The 21858-nt window shown below is 31.5% G+C and overlaps 1 protein-coding gene and 9 non-coding genes across 10 annotated transcripts in view; all 10 read left to right on the top strand.

Annotated features, from left to right (window-relative positions):
* Positions 1–21858, top strand: part of LOC129220410 (cell adhesion molecule Dscam2-like) — a 60150-nt gene that overhangs the window by 11254 nt on the left and 27038 nt on the right. Inside the window, exons 3-9 of the mRNA XM_054854830.1 lie at positions 6012–6131; positions 10448–10612; positions 15770–15923; positions 17210–17358; positions 18669–18800; positions 20028–20183; positions 20321–20391. Coding sequence (XP_054710805.1) covers positions 6012–6131; positions 10448–10612; positions 15770–15923; positions 17210–17358; positions 18669–18800; positions 20028–20183; positions 20321–20391 — 947 coding nt within the window. The remainder of the gene's footprint in view (positions 1–6011; positions 6132–10447; positions 10613–15769; positions 15924–17209; positions 17359–18668; positions 18801–20027; positions 20184–20320; positions 20392–21858) is intronic.
* LOC129221665 (small nucleolar RNA SNORA79) lies at positions 255–406 on the top strand. Its single transcript, XR_008580542.1, has one exon. It is a non-coding gene; the product is annotated as a small nucleolar RNA SNORA79 (small nucleolar RNA).
* Positions 735–886, top strand: LOC129221664 (small nucleolar RNA SNORA79). The gene has a single exon (XR_008580541.1). It is a non-coding gene; the product is annotated as a small nucleolar RNA SNORA79 (small nucleolar RNA).
* On the top strand, positions 975–1127 carry LOC129221668 (small nucleolar RNA SNORA79). Its single transcript, XR_008580545.1, has one exon. It is a non-coding gene; the product is annotated as a small nucleolar RNA SNORA79 (small nucleolar RNA).
* On the top strand, positions 1457–1609 carry LOC129221669 (small nucleolar RNA SNORA79). Its single transcript, XR_008580546.1, has one exon. It is a non-coding gene; the product is annotated as a small nucleolar RNA SNORA79 (small nucleolar RNA).
* On the top strand, positions 1698–1849 carry LOC129221666 (small nucleolar RNA SNORA79). Its single transcript, XR_008580543.1, has one exon. It is a non-coding gene; the product is annotated as a small nucleolar RNA SNORA79 (small nucleolar RNA).
* LOC129221663 (small nucleolar RNA SNORA79) lies at positions 1929–2080 on the top strand. The gene has a single exon (XR_008580540.1). It is a non-coding gene; the product is annotated as a small nucleolar RNA SNORA79 (small nucleolar RNA).
* Positions 2401–2552, top strand: LOC129221662 (small nucleolar RNA SNORA79). Its single transcript, XR_008580539.1, has one exon. It is a non-coding gene; the product is annotated as a small nucleolar RNA SNORA79 (small nucleolar RNA).
* LOC129221670 (small nucleolar RNA SNORA79) lies at positions 2641–2789 on the top strand. The gene has a single exon (XR_008580547.1). It is a non-coding gene; the product is annotated as a small nucleolar RNA SNORA79 (small nucleolar RNA).
* Positions 4417–4564, top strand: LOC129221661 (small nucleolar RNA SNORA79). The gene has a single exon (XR_008580538.1). It is a non-coding gene; the product is annotated as a small nucleolar RNA SNORA79 (small nucleolar RNA).

Here is a 21858-nt window from a genome sequence, read left to right as displayed (position 1 = left end):
AATGTCCAAAATTGTGCCTTTTGGCAAAGAAAATATTTTTTAATGGTATTTGAAGGGCACTTTTTCCATAATTTATGTTAATTCTTGTCTCTATACAGAATTATAATTTAACTCAAATTTTTTTGAGTTAATTAAAATGAAAGTTATTTGATGTTGAAGTTTCAAAGTTGAGGTCTGTGTTTGCGCCTACCTTTTGAGAACTGCCCAAATTGTTATGATTTCTATTTGTCTCAGAATTTTTTCTGTGTACACATTGATGGTTCTTCCTTGCTTGTCTTCAAGTTTAGGCATGTTATTTTAGGCCATCATAAATAAACTGAATCACTTCACCCACTGCTGGTTGATGTGTAGTATGTAATCATTACTCACATCTGTCCAGTATTTGATTTTGCAGATTCTTACAAATATATTGAGATTTCTATTTTTTAACTGAAAAGCTGCTAAAATTTAATGTGACATATTTCCAGTTGTCCTTGAATTTTTTATATACACATTGATGGTTCTGTCTTGCTTGTCTTCAAGTTTAGGCATGTGATTTTAGGCCATCATAAATAAACTGAATCACTTCACCCACTGCTGGTTGATGTGTAGTATGTAATCATTACTCACATCTGTCCATGTTTTGGTTTTGCAGATTCTTACAAATATATTGAGATTTCTATTTTTTAACTGAAAAGCTGTTAAAATTTAATGCGACATATTTCCAGTTGTCCTTGAATTTTTTATATACACATTGATGGTTCTTCCTTGCTTGTCTTCAAGTTTAGGCATGTTATTTTAGGCCATCATAAATAAACTGAATCACTTCACCCACTGCTGGTTGATGTGTAGTATGTAATCATTACTCACATCTGTCCAGTATTTGATTTTGCAGATTCTTACAAATATATTGAGATTTCTATTTTTTAACTGAAAAGCTGCTAAAATTTAATGTGACATATTTCCAGTTGTCCTTGAATTTTTTATACACACATTGATGGTTCTTCCTTGCTTGTCTTCAAGTTTGGGCATGTTATTTTAGGCCATCATAAATAAACTGAATCACTTCACCCACTGCTGGTTGATGTGTAGTATGTAATCATTACTCACATCCGTCCAGTTTTTTGGTTTTGCAGATTCATACAAATATATTGAGATTTCTATTTTTTTAACTGAAAAGCTGCTAAAATTTAATGTGACATATTTCCAGTTGTCCTTGAATTTTTTATATACACATTGATGGTTCTGTCTTGCTTGTCTTCAAGTTTAGGCATGTGATTTTAGGCCATCATAAATAAACTGAATCACTTCACCCACTGCTGGTTGATGTGTAGTATGTAATCATTACTCACATCTGTCCATGTTTTGGTTTTGCAGATTCTTACAAATATATTGAGATTTCTATTTTTTAACTGAAAAGCTGTTAAAATTTAATGCGACATATTTCCAGTTGTCCTTGAATTTTTTATATACACATTGATGGTTCTTCCTTGCTTGTCTTCAAGTTTAGGCATGTTATTTTAGGCCATCATAAATAAACTGAAATCACTTCACCCACTGCTGGTTGATGTGTAGTATGTAATCATTACTCACATCTGTCCAGTATTTGATTTTGCAGATTCTTACAAATATATTGAGATTTCTATTTTTTAACTGAAAAGCTGCTAAAATTTAATGTGACATATTTCCAGTTGTCCTTGAATTTTTTATATACACATTGATGGTTCTTCCTTGCTTGTCTTCAAGTTTAGGCATGTTATTTTAGGCCATCATAAATAAACTGAATCACTTCACCCACTGCTGGTTGATGTGTAGTATGTAATCATTACTCACATCCGTCCAGTTTTTGGTTTTGCAGATTCATACAAATATATTGAGATTTCTATTTTTAACTGCTAAAATTTAATGTGACATATTTCCAGTTGTCCTTGAATTTTTTATATACACATTGATGGTTCTTCCTTTCTTGTCTTCAAGTTTAGGCATGTGATTTTAGGCCATCATAAATAAACTGAATCACTTCACCCACTGCTGGTTGATGTGTAGTATGTAATCATTACTCACATCCGTCCAGTTTTTGGTTTTGCAGATTCATACAAATATATTGAGATTCCTATTTTTTTACTAAAAGCTGCTAAAATTTAATGTGATATATTTCCAGTTGTCCTTGAATTTTTTATGTACACGTTGATGGTTCTTCTTGCTTGTCTTCAAGTTTAGGCATGTTATTTTAGGCCATCATAAATAAACTGAATCACCACTGCTGGTTGATGTGTAGTATGTAATCATTACTCACATCTGTCCATGTTTTGGTTTTGCAGATTCTTACAAATATATTGAGATTTCTATTTTTTAACTGAAAAGCTGTTACAATTTAATGCGATATATTTCCAGTTGTCCTTGAATTTTTTATATACACATTGATGGTTCTTCCTTTCTTGTCTTCAAGTTTAGGCATGTGATTTTAGGCCATCATAAATAAACTGAATCACTTCACCCACTGCTGGTTGATGTGTAGTATGTAATCATTACTCACATCTGTCCAGTTTTTGGTTTTGCAGATTCATACAAATATATTGAGATTTCTATTTTTTAACTGAAAAGCTGCTAAAATTTAATGTGACATATTTCCAGTTGTCCTTGAATTTTTTATATACACATTGATGGTTCTTCCTTCTTGTCTTCAAGTTTAGGCATGTGATTTTAGGCCATCATAAATAAACTGAATCACTTCACCCACTGCTGGTTGATGTAGTATGTAATCATTACTCACATCTGTCCAGTATTTGGTTTTACAGATTCTTACAAATATATTGAGATTTCTATTTTTTAACTGAAAAGCTGCTAAAATTTAATGTGACATATTTCCAGTTGTCCTTGAATTTTTTATATACACATTGATGGTTCTGTCTTGCTTGTCTTCAAGTTTAGACATGTGATTTTAGGCCATCATGAATAAACTGAATCACTACACCCACTACTGGTTGATGTGTAGTACGTAATTAGTGTTCACATATGTCCAGTTTTTGGTTTTTCAGATTCTTACAAATGTATTCATTATTTAAGTTTTTACTTTTTAACTGAATAGTTGCTAAAAGTTAATTTGAAAAAGTATTACTTATTTCCAGTTGTCTTAGAGTTTTTTATATACACATTGATGGTATACCGATGCGATTTCTCCAGATTGTTTGCTGTTGTGATTCAATGTGTGGGGTCAGTCTAGAAATTCTTTTCCAGACCACACTCATCGTGAGAAAAACATGTTACGCGGGTGTTTTATATCTGTCACCAGTATGGGAGCTGGATAAGTACAAGACCACACGTAAATACGGTTTTTGCTCCCCTTTTCTGAGAAATGTTCGAAATTAGATCTTCAGAATAGCTGAATTCTATCCGAAGCTGGACATTTGTTGTGCACATAAACTTTCTCCGTTTGGTGTGATATGATGTCTGTGACACTATAGGGAACATTTTTCAGCCATCTTGTCAACGCAGTTGAGACCCCAGACAGCAGAAGGAAAAAGATCTTAACGCATTTTTGTCAACATCGTCTGAATGTTGTAAACAGGGGTGCATTCCCCGCCAAACGAATCCCGGGATATAAGAGAGAGTAAATAGGTCAAGAGGGGAGACTCTTGTGATGCAAAGGGCAGAGTAGTCACGGAGTGCGGCTCTCGCAGTTCAAAATATCTTTGTAACATTAAATAATCTGTAATTTGTAATATAGCTGTACATAGTGATATGCTGATTAAACGTCTCTAAAAGACCATGCAATCTCTTGTCGTCTTTACACAAGAGGTGGAAACGGTACAATGGGTTTACCTTGCTTGTCTTCAAGTTTGGACATGTGTAAAATCATAATGTGTCCATCATAAATAAGCAGAATCACTTCACGCACTGTTGGTTGATGTGTAGTATGTAATTTTGCTCACATTTGTCTAGTTATTGGTTTTGCTCGTTCTTACAAATAATTCGAGCCTAGAAATGTATAATATATATTTGATTGATATTTATGTGTGTGTGTATTATACTATGCTATTAAAAGTCTAAAATCTGGTAAATTCCGACATAAATCGGTGAATATCAACATTCGCATAACATGAGCATTAACAAAAGATAAACTATTTGCAGTGAATCATTGGTGAAAGTCGACATTCTCTAATTTCAGTTTTAAATATTTTGTTTGTAAGTGGATTTTTTTTTTTAATTTTAATTTTATGAAACATGCACTTCTATAAGCTACCATGCAAAGCTTTAATTGACAATTTTTATTTTTTCATGCACTGACATTGCAATTCATTCATCACTTTCTTCTTTTTAACTTGGTTTTATCTGTCTATTTTCGTGCATTAAAAATCAAATAATTATTTGCATTTATTTTGATTTTTGTAAATGTTTGTATTTATCCTAATTATTAGTAGAATGTTTCAAGCACATTGATGGTTCTTCCTCGCTTGTCACCAAGTTTTGGGCATGCGATTTTAGGCCATCATAAATAAACTGAATCACTTCACCCATTGCTGGTTATGTTTGGACTCTATTTCTCACACTCATCCAGCTTTTGGTTTTGCAGATTCTTACAAATAAACCCCTAAACTGCAAATAAAAGTTAATTAGTATTTAACTGTCCCTTTTGTATGCCATGTCATTGTGTTAAGCTTGATGTATATCTGTATTATAGATTGGCTGCCGTTTGGCAGAAACACTTGGGATTTGTATTTTCATTTTAGTTACAATCTATTTCAGGAAAATGTTTCTTTTCTGCTATGTCCTTGTCTGATGCAAAGCAATTTTAATCAACAGTCCCTGTTGATTAAAATCAGTTTGAATAAAATCATGATTTAATCAAGTGATTTTTTTTTTAAATCATTCATTCAAGTGATTTTTTTAAACAAAATGATTATTTAATATCAGTTTGTTTTATTAAAAAAAATAATTTTGCATTTTTAGAATGTGTTGCTCTAAATTTCTGCATTTTTCAATCTTAACTTCAACAGGCAAAACTACATAGATTCCTCTTTCTGTGTGTGAAACTGATTTTCCCTCTTGCAATATTGCTTTTACTCCAAAATTAGTTCAATTCAGTACAGAACCAAATAAAAATTTGTAGTTTTTCTTATACACCATCAAAATGTAGTTAAGAAAAGTAATTGCTAAACATATTTTACACTGAAACATGCATGATGATGGAAACCTTATTTTTAAGCAAAGCAGAAAACGAAATTGCTTCTTATCTAAGTATTATAACGTATTTATACATATTAAAGATGTATAGAATAGTTGGGGTAGAACTTTTCATACTTTTAAAAGTAAGCTGAATGGGTTACTGTATGAAATTTATTATGATTATAAATGTAAAATGGTTAAAAACTACAAATTTTGAAGATTTAAAAAAAATAAAAGTGATTTAAATTTTAAAAAATCTGATTTAAATTATAAAAAAAAAACGACATCAACCTTGATGCAAAGTAGTCATTATCTTATCTGATACAGGGTGTTCTCCCCCCCCCCCAAAAAAAACTGATAAATGTGTGGAAAAATGACAGCATGCAAGAACATAAAACCTGTGTTCTTGAATAAAGATCTCAATATCATTTAGTTTACAAGATGCTTGAAATGTCGACTGTCCTCAACTGTAATATAGTAAAGCTGCTCCTCAAACTTTATCACCCTCTGGAGAGTGTCGGAACCAACAAGCGTATCAATCTTGCTTCTACCGGACGATTTCCGGTCCTCCAGGGACCCTAAGGAAAACTATCAGAGGAACCCTCTCTGGACCCCCAGGAAAACTTTTAATGTGAAATATCACTTTGCATGAAACATTTTTACTGTTAACAATCATTTAGTAATTAATCAGATCAGATGAAACCTGGTCAACATGAAATAATTATCCTAGTCTCGTGAATTTAGTGTTAAAGAAGTTCGACAGCTTATGCAATGCTTTTTCATTTCTAAAGATTATCTAATTTTTATGAAACACTTGATTTTTTCTTATCACCAACATCTTTCATTTTTTCTTTTGCTGATTAAAGCTCCTCCTCAGTGGGTAATAGAGCCAGCTGATGTTAGTGTCAAAACTGGAGAAAAAGTTATTCTTCCCTGCAGTGCTGAAGGATCTCCAAAAGTTAAAATTTCGTGGAAAAAGCAATCAAGTAAGACTTTTTTTTTCAAATAAAATTTTTTATGTATGGGATTTGGATCATTTTGTTTTTTCAAGAAAAATCACACACTCGATGGTTTGTTATGCACTTGTACAATCAATAGATAGTAATTGTGCAATTATTCATACCAGTTTTTAAGATTGTTTTCTATTTTTTTTTTCTTTAGTAAGCTAAAATGGTACAATTTAATAGTTTCTGCCTTTTTAAAAAACCTTGCAAACTGCTAATAGAAAATTTCAAGTGCTTAAAGCATGTCAAAATGTATCTTTAGCCCTTAAACTATTATTAATATAAACAAAATGGGGGGGGGGCACAATAAGGCATTGTAAATTCAAAAATAAATACAATTCTGGCAGCTACCACCATCTAGGAGGAGTTAACATAACCAAAATGCTTCCCAAAATTCCTAGTTCCATGCTGTTCTATGCTTTTGTTTTGTAGAAATAAAATTAGTTACTGTTTGGACACACTGAAAGTTATTTGGATAATTTCATGCATCTATCATAATCTTGAAAAACTTCAACATGTAAGCTAAGTGTTGTAGTTTATGTTGTTACTGTCACTTTAATTCTCTATTATTCAGCTATATTATTTTTAACTCATGGTTTATTTTAATGATATGAAGCAAAAATCTTTATTTTGTTGTTTGAGCCTCAATGAGACGAATTTTTTGGAACCCAATGAGGCGTCTCATTGAGGCCCAAGCAGCAGTAAGCAAGTGTAAAATACTTATCCACTTCTTGTTTTAGTTTACTGAAAAGAAATTTAACAATAAAAAATAGGGGTGATTTAAAAACATTTATATTTTAACAAATTATTACAAGTGACCTTTTTTTTTTAAATATACACAGCTTTGCACGAAACAAAACTAGAAACCGGTTAGGTGTTAATAAGGTTGCCAAACATGATATTTATTTCAAAGCGCTTTATAATTATAATTAATATTTGTCTAAAATAATTATATAAGTTAATCATCAATTAATATTCGCTATTTATTTTATTGTCTTCCTGTTTTTTTAAATCCTAACATTTTTTTGTCTTTTTTTTGCTTACTGAAATTAAAATTGTTTTGTATGTAAGAAAAAAACAGTTTTAAACATTTAAAATATGCTTTAAGCAAAAATAATATGTTTCTTTGCAACCCTGGATCTGAGTCAGAGGATAGGCTTTTATTACTCTGGTTCTAGTTCAAAAATGTGTTATGGAAAAAGTACGAGAGATTTAAGAGAATTAGCATATGAGATAGCAATATTTTAGGTGAAAATACAGTGAAAAATACAGCTAAATAAATATTATTCAGCTGTCCCATTGTGGCCCTACTTTATGTCTCATAGTGGCCCATAACTGGGCTACAATGAGACCCTTTTCATCGAATTTATAAAGTCTGATAACTTTTTTTTCTAACATTAAGTGGTCTTAATTTGGTTCAAAATACTATAATTTGATACCTTTAATATAATCAAGATTTGTTTCTGGGCTTTAGAACTCACCAATATACAAAAAATGAAAAATATGTGTTTTTTATCTCATTGTGGTCCACCCTCCCCTACATTAAAAAAAAAAATGTAAATTTTTTTAACCATTTTTTGCAGTTTCTCCAATTTTTTTTTTGTTCTAAAAAAAAAAAATCAGAAAAAACTGCTTTGGGAAATATTTTTTATCATTCGTTTTTCGGAAAAACCGGCGTAAAATTAGTGCACTAAAAGAATCGACTTGGTTTATAGATCCACTTAACTAAGTTTTTACAATTATTAACTAATTTAACATGCAACTGACAAAGGGATGGGGGATGTGAGATCATACAGGGATCATACAGGGAATGTGAGATCTCAGAGACTATTACTTTCAAATGTTTTAAAAATCATCTAATTAAGATACTATCATGTTGTTTCTCTTAGATGTTCTTTGAACTTTTTTTGCACAGAAAAAAAAAATACTTTTGAATTTCTAAACTGTTTTGCGAGACATAATTAAAAAAAAAAAATGTTTACAGGGTTCAGAGGATATTTGGGTCCGTTAACGGACCCTTCACAAAAATCCGATCAACCAAAATGGACCTTTCACAAAATCCCTATCAAACAAAACGGACCTTTCACAAAATCCGATCAACCAAAACAGACCCTTCACAAAATTCTGATAAACAAGATCGGATCTTTCACAAATTGTTTTTTGAAGGAGCAAATCTGAAAGCAAAGTAACGCATATTAAACCGATAATTTTTGGAACCTTTCTTAAAGTCAAATTAGAGGGATCAGCTTATACAAAATCTGCTAATTTTGCAAAGAAAAAAAAATCGGCACTCTTGTGATGCTCCTGCAAGCGATAAATTGCTACTGCCAAATAAATATAATGCTTGTTGTTTGCTTCTTGGAAAGAAATTAACAGCTGGAAATAAGTTTGGTTTCAAATAATTTTGTTTTATCACAGCTAATTAGCAGCGGTGTTGTTGTAAACTTTTCTGAAAAGGCGTTTGGTAAGCACTTTTCTCCCCCACTGATGATTTAATAAACAATAATAATATATATCAGCGAAATGAACTTAGAACTGCAAAGGGATAGTAAGGGTGGGGAAAAAATGTGATCGCTTCAGATAGGGTTACTAACTTTAAAATTATCGCCATTTAGCGTCTGGCGTTAAACCTTTATAATGACTTGATTAGAAAATATTCTCATCATTTTACCAGCTTGTCAATATTTGCGTTTCTATGGTGCGGTGCGATGTTCAACTGTTATTTTGGGAGAAAATTATATGGGTTTGATTTTTCGATGCTAACAAGGATGATTAACTTTAAATAAACTGTTTTACTTGCCTTTTTTTTTCTTTAGATGTCTACATTTTTAAAAATACAATCTTTTAACATCCGATATAAGAATCATATTTTGTTCATTTTTCAAGCTAACTTCGTTTTATTAGGATGCAAATAAATGAAAAGTCTATTTTTGTTAGAACACGCACTTCAAGTTTTTAAAGCAAAATTCCATTTTCTTTTATGACTCAAAAATTAAAATGCTGAATCAATGGTTTAATTTTATTTTTGCTTTAGCTGTGTCCACAGATATTAATGATATGTTTATCATAGGACTCTAAAATGCAATTTAAAAATAATTTTATCAAAAATATTTCTTTTACAAGCCGTTTTTATACCTTTGATGCCTTCACTTTGAGAATTGCGATCTCTTTGCATCCGCTATGGGATTCCGATATTTTGAATTTTTGATGTTTAGTACGCTTTGTTAAGAAGTAAACAAATAAAATCTATTTTTATTTTTGTTAAAATCACGGAATTTATAAGTTTTAAACGAAATTCTGTGCAATTTTAAGAGTGTCCTGGGTCAAAAAGTTAAATGCTGAACCCCCTCGTCTGAATTTTATTTATTATTATTTTTTTTTGTTACAATTATTTTAAATGCTGTACAGAAATATTTCTAGTATAATTTAACATAATGTAGAATGGTAGATAAATATTGCTACTTGAGTTAGCGATGCCGCCCCCCCCCCCGCTAAATACTAGAAAAACACCCCAGAATGATATTCTCAACATAGAAGAGGAAAACTCTCTACTTTAAGTTTAAATGATGTAGTTTGTGCCTGCTCTAAATTCTAAAATTTCGATTTAACAATTTTTTTTTTTTTTTTTTTGCGAAATTATTTTATTTTTCACAAAAATAATTCACTTTTCACAAAATTATTTTATTTTTCACAAAAAACGGACTGTGAAAAATCCTGGACAGACCCCTGGTTTAAATAAAATGAATCAAGAAAGAACAATACCCTTTTTTGTATGTTTTTGTTTATGTCCTGTAAGAAAAATGTCAGGTGCAAATTAATAATTGTGTGAATGAATTAGTTTCACTCCAATAAATCAGTTTGACATCAATAGCATTATGGACATATCAGAGAAATATCACAAGGATTTTTTATTATGGACATATCAGAGAAATATCACAAGGATTTTTTAACTATTTTCAGTACAAAATGAAGTGAATAAAATCTTTGTTAATTTCCAAAAATCAATTGTGTTATGTTATTGACAAACAAAATGTTAGTGAAACACATGACTGAAAATTTGCTTGCCTGTAAAAATGAAAAGAAGGTAGGAAGAAAGAAAAGAAAAACTTTCACATATAAAAGTTTATCAACTTCTGATATAATAGGAGTTTTAATAAATATGCCATAATGTCGTCATAACTAACTGATGTTATCAGATTTATATGCATTTCAATTATTTCTATGTAATAATTGCTGTGTTTTTAATTCAATACTGTAATACATTTGTAGTACGCACATTTAAAAAAAATGTTTTTTAGAATCACAGCTATCTCTAATATTCTCGTCGGATGATTTTTGGATTCATGAAAATGGAACTTTGTCAATTTCTAATGCCCAGAAAACAAAAAGTGGGATTTATGTTTGTGAAGCTTCAAATGGAGTAGGAAATACTCTTACAAAAAATGTGAAGTTGACAGTTTTTGGTAAGTATTTTTATTGGTAGTTGATGTAATACTTTAATTTATTTGGTTTCATTCTTTTGAAACTTGGTTTAAGGTATTTTAAACTTTTGTAGTGAGTTTAATGAGTAGAAGGGTTGGTGAGAAAATCATGGAGACAGAGACCTCTAGGGTTATTTTTAGAGACGTACCAAGTAGCACTTTGGCCGAGTACCAAGCATTCAGCCTTTCACTACTCGGCCGAGTACCGAGTTACCAAGTACTCGGCCTTTCACTACTCAGCTGAGTTACAAAGTATCAATTATGTTTTAAGAAGAACCACCGACACATATGTGATGAATTTTGAACTTATTGGAATAGTAGTATAGACCTCCTTGTTTATATAAAAGTTTTTAAAACTAAATTCCTGCTGAAATTTAATTACGCATCATATAAACAATTTTGTTTGTGTCAAAAATTTTACAAAAAAATTATTTTTAAAATTAAAAATAAATAAATAAAAGTATGATTAATCAAGTTGGAATTAAAACAAATTACAGTAAAATCCTTCTAATGCGGACACTAACAGGACAATTTTTTTTGTCCACAATAGAGAGGTGTCCGCAGGACAGGGGTTTAATAATGTTATTTGCATTGGAACTGGGGAATTAAAAATTGTCCACATAAGAGGGGTGTCCGTTAGGAGGGGTTTCACTGTATACCAATCAATTATAGTTCTAGTCCGCCAAACATAAATGATTTTTAAAAGCAGATAAAACAAATGTGCAGGAACACTGCACCCCCCCCCCCCGTTACAAGGAACGTCTTTTTCAGTGCATAACATGTGAGCTAAAGAATGTAAAGACATTCGACAAAAAAATCCGACTTTTGTCGGATGCCTTTAAATCCACGAGCTCCCATTTTGTGCATTGAAAAAGGAATTCCTTGTAACGCCAAAACACATGTCTGCAGTGTTCCTGCACTGTGCTTTTAACGTTGTTTTATTTCCTTTTATTTTTTAAGCAAAGGTATTTTTATATTTTTTATAACTAATTTTTGTTTGTAGCAAAAATCCATTTTTAATATAAAAATTCCATATTTTCTATACTTACCTTTTTTGCATAATTTTTAATAAATAAGTTTTATTAACTTTGGGGACATTAAAATAGATTTATTCCATTGAAGCATTACAAACTTCATTATTCTCAAAATTTAAATTTGACTTATAAATTTTAATTGTAAATAATTGCAGAATATAATGCTTGCTCTTTTTTTTTTTTATATAAATTTTAGTATCTGTCTTGGACAATATTCAATTTTTTGTGACTACTCGGTATTGGGCCGAGTATCTGATCAGAATTTGGCCGAGTACCGAGTACTCGGCAAATTGGCCAAGTAGGCCAAGTACCGAGTAGTTACTGAGTACTCGGTACGTTTCTAGTTATTTTAAAGTTCTGAAAATTACCTTTGTATGCTGCTTTAAATACTTAAAGATTTTTATTCTAAAACTCATAACTAACTTCATTTAAAAAAAGCAGCTTTTTTTGTCACTACTTTCTGGAAGCATTTTTGATTAAAAGTAATTTTTATCTTGTTTTGCATTTTAAAAATGTAAAAATTGAAGCATACTTTGTAAGCAGTAGATAATCTTTTCTCAAAAAATTCACAGATAAAAATAATTGTGTGTGGCATATTGAATTCCAAAAATTATCTTTCACATAACATCATTTTATAGAAAATTTAAATTTTAAAAGATATCCAGATTTTTAACATTTATTCAATTAAAAACACCCAAATTCGACCAATATGGTTTGCAGGAATTGTAGAAAGAAGTTATGTCATTCTAAACCACAAAAATTTTAGGATTAAGGAAATCAGCGGGTTTGACCAATAACTTTGAACATTGTTTAATATAAAATAATTTTGTGCCAGGGGAGTTTAAAGCATTGTAGTTGAGTTGATATTTTCAAAAATGTTTTAATTGTTCTATCAGGGTTCCCAATAGAGTGTGAAACTACGTCAGCACCACACTTTGTAAGGTAATCTCATGCAAAAAAATTTCTTGTGATTTTGTCCTGCCAGTGAAATTGAATCCCAAACAGCAAGTAAATGGGAAAAAATAAAGAAATGAAGACATCATAATAATGTTAAAAAAGCTGAAACAGCAATTTTCAAAACCCCCGTTTTGCCGAAATTTAACCTTTCCTTACTGGTTCTGTCTCACATTCTATCTTTCTCACCTACAGTTATGTCCGTTGATCTATCAAACTATTTCTAAAGTCGAAATTGCAAAAGAAAAAGAAAATGTGAAAAAATTGATGGTATTAAAAATAATTGTCATGATTACCGCACACTTTGTAAAGTAATCTCATGCAAAAAAATTTCTCGTATCATAATAATGTTAATGCTCTGGCCAATTTTTAACAGCCGATTAATCGGTAATCAGCCAATTTACTTATCAGCCCATCCCTATTTCTCAGTCAGTTGTAAATAAAAATATATATTTTTAGAATTCATTTTTACAAATTTTTTCCTACTTGAAAGTTGACGTATGCATTATTTATTGATATGATCTTATACACAGGTTGGATAAACATCAAAATTCATTTCTAATATCAGTATATCCATTATTTACTATCTAATGTAGCATAGTCGAAATCAGCTCTTATTGTAGCTGGTTTTAAATATGTAAAATTTAACTGTTGAATGTTTTATCCAGGGGCACTGATTTTAGAAAATTATTTGGCGCGGGGCGGGGGGGGGTAGACGTCTTTGGGGGTCTAAGGGGTATGTAATCCTACTTTGCCCCCCCCCCAAAAAAAAAGAAAATAAAGATCAGATTCTTTTGAAAATTGAAATTTGGAGCTCTTCTTTTTGCAGCAAAATTTTCAATTAGCATCATGATCTCAGACGTAAAGTAACATCGCACAGAAATAGAGGCACAGGGGTTCTCCCTCAAAAACTTATTAAAAAATTTCGAAAAACACAAAGGCGATCTTTGGTGATGATGGTAGAGGAGATTCAGATGCTCTACCTGGTCAATTTCTCGAATTTAAAGTCTTAAATGTGGTTGAAGAATATATTAGGTAGAAAAATAGGAATCAAAGGAAAGTCCTAGAAGTTTTTCGAGATTGAAAGTTCAAAAATGCAATTTCTAATGCCATGTTCGATGATATTAAAGAAAGGGAGCTCTCTCCTGGAAATTTTTTGAAAGTGTTGTTCTCAAAAACCAGACTATTTTATCCATGTTGATATGAGGGGAACGAATGGGATTCGGAACTCTCCTTTAGGATTTTCGAAATAGAAGTTCTAAAATTCCATTAGAGGAGATTTTTGGTGGTGTTAGGGAGAGGGTAGATTTGAGGGCCTTCCTATGAAAATGTCTCGAAACATTAGTGTTAAAAATAGCATTTTTAGGCCATCTTTGGTAAGGCATACTTGCCAACTCTACTGTTTTTAACGGGAGAATCACGTTTTTTTTTGCTTCCATCTCCCACACAATTTCCCCTTTTTTACAATTTTCTCCTGTTTTTGCAGTTTTTTCAGTCAATCATTAAAAAGTTTCACTTTCTTCTCAATAGATGGCGCCCTTTTTGTCATATTGCAAGTTCAACGAAGCACATGCTTTGCCGAAAATTGCAGCAGATTTCAATCTTTTTGCTTCTTGAAAATATTTTAATTATTTTGAAAATTTGAAGTTATTTTAACATGTGCTAACCTATACTTACTTATTTTATATTTTATTTTCATCATATGTTGATTTTTTTTTTCTTCAGATTTTAGTAATTACATTTTTTGTAGCCTTTTTATTTTGGTAGAGACTGGGGAATTTCCAAAACTTTAAGCAAATTCACTCCTTATTATTTGGTTTTTCCTTTGCAGTATATTTTTCTTGCTACTACCAATTAACTTACATCTGGGAAAAATCCCCATTTCACTTTAAATTTAGTATTTATGTTATTTAAAAGCATAATTTAATTATTCTGTTATGAAGATATGTTGCTGGTGAAACACATATATTCATCTAGTGGAATCTCCTGTTTTTTTTTCTTGAAAGGTTATCAAGGATGGGGTTCAGAGATTTTTCTCCAGTAATCTTTTGAGACTGCATTACCAAAACAGCAATTTTTGACGATCATCAAAAATGTTAGGTAAAAGAAGGTTAGTGGGTTTCCCCCGGAAAATTTTAAATCTCACTCTTAAAAACCGAGTTGGCCATCTTTGATAACCTTAGGCAAAAGAAGGGAGTTCAGAGCATTTCCCTGAAATTTTAGAAATTGAAGTTCTGAAAATGAACTTTAGACCGTCTTTTAGCAATGTTTGACGGAGGCAAAGTTCAAAGGCTTTCCCCTGATTCTTTTTTTGAAATTAAAGTTCTGCTATAGGCTGTATTTCATAATGTTTGGGGAAGAGGTGGGGTTTGGAGCCTTATCAAAAATGTTATTTGAAATTGGAAATCCTAAAAATGCAATTTTAGGCTGCCTTTGATGACCTAAAGTGGAGAGATGGAATTTGGTACTCTCCTCCCGAAATTTTTAGAAATTGAAGCTCTTGAAACGCAATTTCAGAGTAACTTTTTGACATTATAGGAAGGGAGCTTTGGAGACTCCTAGCTCCCCCCCCCCTGGAGTTTGAACTTTCTTTAGTGTTATTTTATAGGTAGAGCATCAGTCACAAAAGGTAATGCATCACTCTCTAATGCCACCCCCAGAGCACTGCCCTGGTACCCTGCAGTGAACATACATTGATTGGGCTTGTAAATTTGAAACCATATTTTGAAATCCACCCGATTCCCCCCTCATATTTGACTCAGTTTCATAAGGAGTTCAAATTTCTCAAAAATGTGAGTACTCTCATTGGCACTCAGTAAAACAAAAAGAAACTTGTATTCACATAAAGCACTCCTCTAGCAAAAGCAGTCGCCACTCCTTCAAAAAAAAAAAAAAAAGACACACAACCATAAATTATGGAGGGGGGGGCAACCCCCCCCCCAAGCCCCATGAAGTTGCGCTAGTGGTTTTATTTTCTGTTGTCATATTACTGTAATATTAATGTATGCTTGGGGATTCATTGCTGTAACAATGTTCACCATAAGTAACTAGCTGCTTATTTATTTCAGAGCTAAAAGAACAATTTTTAAGCCTTTTATCAAATATATTGTTTTTGCTTAATCCTGATCATTTTATTTTTCTTCTATTGTAGAATATCCTGTTGTGGATAGAATTGTGGATCATGTTACAATTGAAAGAGGGCACACTGCTCAATTATCTTGCATTGCGTCTGGTGATCCACCATTAACATACATATGGATGAGAAATAAAGTTTCTTTGGCTGAACAACCAGATCTATTAGAACGGTAATTGATTTTACTCTGTTTATCTGAAAAAGATTTGAATTAAATAATCTAAATTAGCTACCCGTGTAATATATTTAGTAACCCAGAAATATACTTGGCGTTAAAGTGTAGAAGTAAGAGTATTTAGAAAAAGGTGCAGTGTATCGTTTGCCCCCTATTGGCGTCATACATGCATTAAAGTTAACTACTCCTAATTATTACTTTTCATGGCTAATCTCTTAGAAAAGTTGAAAATGGCAAAAAAAAAAAAAAAATCAGTAAAGTTGTTTTAAATTAAACGTTAATTCTTAAAGACCATCAATTGGAGGCATCACATTTGTTTATAATGCTTTAACTAACTTATTATTTCGAAAATAAAGAGACATTTTATGTAACATCACATTTCTTGATGGAGAAGTAATATTTTCTTGAACTTGTTGAAGAATGTTGAATAGCTTTTTCTCCTTAAAAGTAAGCATTTACTGAAATCAAATAAAGTTTTAAAATCTTGTTAGTATCAAAGTCCAGGGAGGTCAATAGTGGTAAACGATACACTGCACCTTTTTCTAAATACTTTTATTTCTATACTTTTCAATTGCAGACATTGAAAAAAAAAAAAAAAAAATCCCGAAGTCTTCTAAATCTTTGCCTTCTAAAAAAAAAAGCCTTCAGTTTTTTATGCATTGAAATCTTTGCATTTTTAGCATATTTTTATGGGTTTTTTTTTGTGTCACGTTAACGTGACTTGCATAACCTTAGCATTTAGCTTGAAAAAGGTACTGAAATCTTTTAGCATCTGCTTTCAGTTTACCTTTTTTTTTTTCCAATAGTTAAGAAAACAAAACATATTGAGCCAAATAGAGAGCTATCTTCTACTATGATACACATATATTTTTTCATTGTACCAATTGCCATGGCCACAACATATCCATAGATTATAGGACATTGCACATTACTTGGCTTTTTTATAATATTCTAAAATATACTATCCGCAGATTACACTTCTGGGTATACTTTAAATTCCAAATTAGGTTTATTTTTTACTAGTATGGTTATGTTGCCTTGTTGTGTTTTAAAGAAAATTTCTGGTATTCAACTAGATTTTTAGGTTTGTTCTCGCTTTCTGTATTTAAAAAAAAAGCAAAAAGGAAAGATAAACTTAAGTTTTTTTTTTCCTTTTACATATAATCATTTTTGCAGAGTCAATAGATGTTATTTGTTGTGCCTCTCATTTGAAAGTAGAAAATAGTAATTATTTTTAAAAGATTCAAATCTTTAATTTCTCTCTCTTTTTTTTCTTTTGGTAGAGTATCATTTTCGGAGCTGCCTAGCCAAGAGCATGTTCAGTTTACTCTTTCTATCAGCAACACTAAAATAGAAGATGAGGGTATCTACACCTGTGTTGCCAGAAATGATTTCGGATCGGACAAAAAGGAAGTTCGCTTGATGCTTGTTGGTATGGGCATTTTCAATATTATCTTAATTAATAATTTTGCAAGAAATGTCTTTGGATCAGACAAAAAAGGAGTTCACTTGATGCACATTGGTATAGGTTTTTCCAATATTATCTCTATTAATATTTTTTCTTACTGCAACTTTTTGCAATAAACATAGTTGAAATATTTTAAGTTTTTAAAATTTAAAAAACAAGTAAACAAGAAATATTTATCTACTTGAACTTAACAGGACATGAGGAGGAATGTTGAAGTGCTAATAATTTTGATGAAGAGATAATTCATAAACAGATGCAAAATTATAAGAAAAATACATATGAAGCACAAAATAAAATACAATAATTAGAAAAAGTTAAATGAAAAAGAAATACTGCATGGAGTTTTAAAATTCAGTAGTCAAAATTTGTTCTGCCATGTTCTGCAAATTTTTCATTCTTTCGCATTTAAAGCTTACTCATTCGGTTTCCACTGAAAGTAAAGCACAAAAAAGAATCAAATTCCAACATGTCGCTACTGTTAGTATAAAATCCAATACTCATTGCGTCAAGCATCTCAAAAACTCATTTCTACATTGCATCTTTCCCATGGCAGTATTTTTCAGACTAATTGTTTTGACGTAGCATACAAACATATACATACTAGCAACTGCTTTCATTCATAATTAGTAGATTTAACTTTTTAGAATAACTTCCAACCTTTTGGTGTGAGTTTGTTTTTTTTTTTGTTGCTTTTTTTAAAATTAATTACAAAAAAAAAATCAGAAAAATTAAGTTTTAAATGGAGTTATAAAATCTTAAAAATTATTTACATTTTTAGTAAGTCCTCTAGGGCTGTAAAAGATGAATTTATTGCTTAAATATTACAATTCATATTTTTCCTGAACTTAACTTTCTTAAAACTGCCAGCAATATTTTTGTCTATGTTTAAAAAAAGTATGCAATCTTTTATTTTACAAATTCTGACCATTCATTAATTTGATATTTTGTATTTCTGAAAATAATAAATGATTGTAAGAATTTTAGCAAATTGAATTGCCCCTATGGCCTAAGCATAAAATCAATCTCATGAGATCTGACCATAAACTCGTAAGTTAAAAACATATTTTGCATTCCCAAACAACTAGCAGTTCATTCTTCTGTTTTGGAATTATTATTCTAAAATTTAGCATTGATAAACAAAGCTGCAAACAGCTGTTTTTGAATGTCTCTAAAAGACTTTTTTTATTTTTAAAATTCTTTTTTACGTTAAATTTCAGAAAATATTTTTTTTGTATTTGTGGTGATTTTGTAACAATTGCTTTTATTCCATTTAGAGCGTCCTTACCCTCCTCGTTATGTTGAGATGATTGATATTTGGAGTCGAAGTGCTCGTTTAAAATGGTCTCCTTCTGACAATGGAAATAGTCCAATTTTAAGTTATACTGTGGAGTACTGGACAAACCCTGGTATGTACCTAATAAATGGAATTCACCTTAAGGGCTCTCCACAAATGATGTCACGCTTTGAAGGGGATTGTAGGTTAAGAAATAGTGTCAACCGACAAGAGGGAGGGAGTAAGAGGGTAACAAGTGAGACATCATGCATTTTTTGTTAGAATATGCTTATGAAAATTGCATAATGTGTGTCGGGGGAGAGGCTGTGGTGAAGTGTGACTCTAACAAAAAGGGGAGGGATCAAAATGTTGAAGAAAAGCATGACATTTATGGACAGCTCCTTAGAAACCATTAGCACTAAAATGCTTTCATTTTAGAAGGACCCTATTTATATTAGTTATAATGCTTCCTCCTTATTTTGTTGTGTGATTATTTTGTGTTTTATTACATGTACAAGATGAAGAACTTTTTACAAAAATAAAATTAATTTTTCCTCATAGTTACAAGTCCTTGTGTCCTTCAAAGATTAGAACAAGCAGCTGCAGCACTTTATTTTGTGATTAATACTATGGGGGGGGGGAGAGATTCTTCCACTATCCACAATGAAGGTTTGTATTTTTAAAAGAAAATTATTAGCATTGCTTGCGGTTTCTTTGTAAAAGTTTTTCTGATATGCATTGTAATGTCATGAGAAAATCTGGGGAATGCAAATCTTCTCAAAAAGTATTGACTGCTAGTGAATAGAGGATTTTTTGGGAAGAACTTCTGGTAGTTGTGTGTGTGGGGGGGGGGTTGTAATATTTGAAGTTCCACTCTACTGTTACTTCTAATATTGTTCTGTCCCCCCACCCTCCCTCACCCTTCCAGTGAGATTTACTTTAAAATTTGAGATTTGCATGTTACATAATTGTTTTTATTATTTTTATATTAGCTGGCTGCTGTTCACTTAAATTTACAGTAAACCACTGATCTCACCACAATTGTTCTTCATATTTTTGATGTGAGCTTCTTAGATTTTCTAATTATTTTATGATTCTCTTATAAATGAAGGGAAGAATGTTTAGTTTTTGCTTTAAAATTGTGTAATGGAATTAAAAGGGAGGTCATCATAATTTCTATGAGGGAGAAGAGCCAGTATTTTTGTAATTAGTTTGCCAATTAATGTTCAAAAATATAGTTTTGATATGTTTATTTAAATATAGTGTTTATGTAGTGTAATAAATGTCTTATAACGGTTCTAACATTTTTCAAATATCAATTTGCAAACTATGTAATATTTATAAATTGCTTGTATTCTAGGTGGCCACTGGAATGAAACACTGTCTAGTTCTCTGACATCATGTATTTTAAGGGGTTTGAAACCTTTTACAACGTACAGTTTTCATGTATGGGCAAGTAATAATGTTGGAGACAGTGAGCCTTCAGAACAAGTTCAGTTTACTACAGCAAAAGAAGGTATTTCACGATATTTAATTCTTGTAATTTGACCAAAAAAAAAAAGCCATTTGTATTTTGAAATTTTGAATGCATGATACATGCTTCAGTACATGTTAGTATAACTATTCATGTTTTAAAATGCTTTGATTTTTTAGAGCCATCTGCTCCACCTGTTGATGTTAAGTTAGAAGATGTAGGATCTACTTTTGTTCGAATCTCATGGAAAGTAAGTAATTCTGGAAGTTGAGGTAAAATAGCATGAGGTTTTTCTCATCTTATCTCCCTCTTCTTAAGCCCATCATTATGTTTATATAATTAATTTAGTGTATTGAGTTTTAAAAAAAAAGTTTTTTTTTTTAAACTTGTCTTTGAACATTTTTTTTTTGTTAAACATGCTTAATTTTTTTACATTCATCTAGTATTATACATAGCCTAGATACAGCTCTGTTGAAATAACTTGAATTGACTAAAAGAGGAGTACATTCGTCTCTGCCTAAAGTGATCACTTTTGAACCCAATGATTTTGAGATCAATAACCCATTGAGAACGATAAAGAAATCACAAAATAACTTATCAATTTAAGCCATAGGTACTGAGGTTTAAAAATAATATTTAAAATCAAATCTTATGTATACAGTGAAGCACCGTTTATACGTTTTTGAAGGGACTGTATGAAAAAAGCGTACAAACGAAAAAACGTATAATAGGTATAGGTTAATGTGTATTAGGCTTTGCAGGGACCAAAAAAAATGTATTGTCATGATGCGCGCGATTAATTTTGCAAAGTTATTCGAAAACCAAAAAGATAACGATTTTAGGCCGTGGAAGTGGAAGCATCGCAGCCGCGCATAACCTCAGATCAACGACTGCCTTGAATGCCAAAGAACAAAATTTAAAAGACTTACCCAGGGGTTGTGTGTTTGTAGACGATAGTAAGAAGTAAGAACAAAATTCATTACCGTACATTCTTTATTCTATGTTAACTTCAGAGCAGACACGAAGACAGGAATTTTGCATGGTGATCACCAAAAAATATTTCACTTGGTAAAAAAAACACAAATGCGAGGGATACAGACTTAAGAGTTCAAAAAAGTGGAGCTAGGGTTTGCTGAGTTCGTTAAAGATCAAAAAAAACGGAGAGTTCCCTCGGATGGTGGTGAAATATTCAAATTGAAATGGGCGGAGGACGGACAGTTCACTATGAAGATGGTGGGGTGTAATTCAGGAATGGATCATGATCGAAGGTGTCAGTTGCAGACCAGTGTACGTTGAGACAAAAAAAATGGCGCTGGCTGTAATCTCCATGGTGACAATGTTGAGATCGTCACACGATTAAAAATGAATCAGGGTAATTTCGGGGTAATTGCGGATCCATGTCGTCACCTCATGCTATGTTGATCATCGAAAGGGGAGTTACTTAAGGGCACGATTCAGGTACATTCTGCGTGCCGCCATCGGACGCCATCATACAAACAGGTGATGGATCTCTTATGCTCTCATCTTCGGCTGCGACGAAGTATAACGATCTTGATTATTATCGTTTCAAACACATATAAAAATAAGAAAACTTTCACCTCATCTTGAGGTCTTAACCATATCGCGGAGAGCAACGGCCGTCCCATGACGCCGCGCACTGATGCTTCATCATCGCCATCGTTGGATAAAAACAGGAGCCGCAAAAAATTGCGACCGA

Source organism: Uloborus diversus, chromosome 4 (genome assembly GCF_026930045.1).
Source record: "Uloborus diversus isolate 005 chromosome 4, Udiv.v.3.1, whole genome shotgun sequence".
In the NCBI taxonomy this organism is placed as follows: domain Eukaryota; kingdom Metazoa; phylum Arthropoda; class Arachnida; order Araneae; family Uloboridae; genus Uloborus; species Uloborus diversus.
Note: the sequence above shows the minus strand (reverse complement) of the source record. Positions and strands in the feature narration are given on the sequence as shown.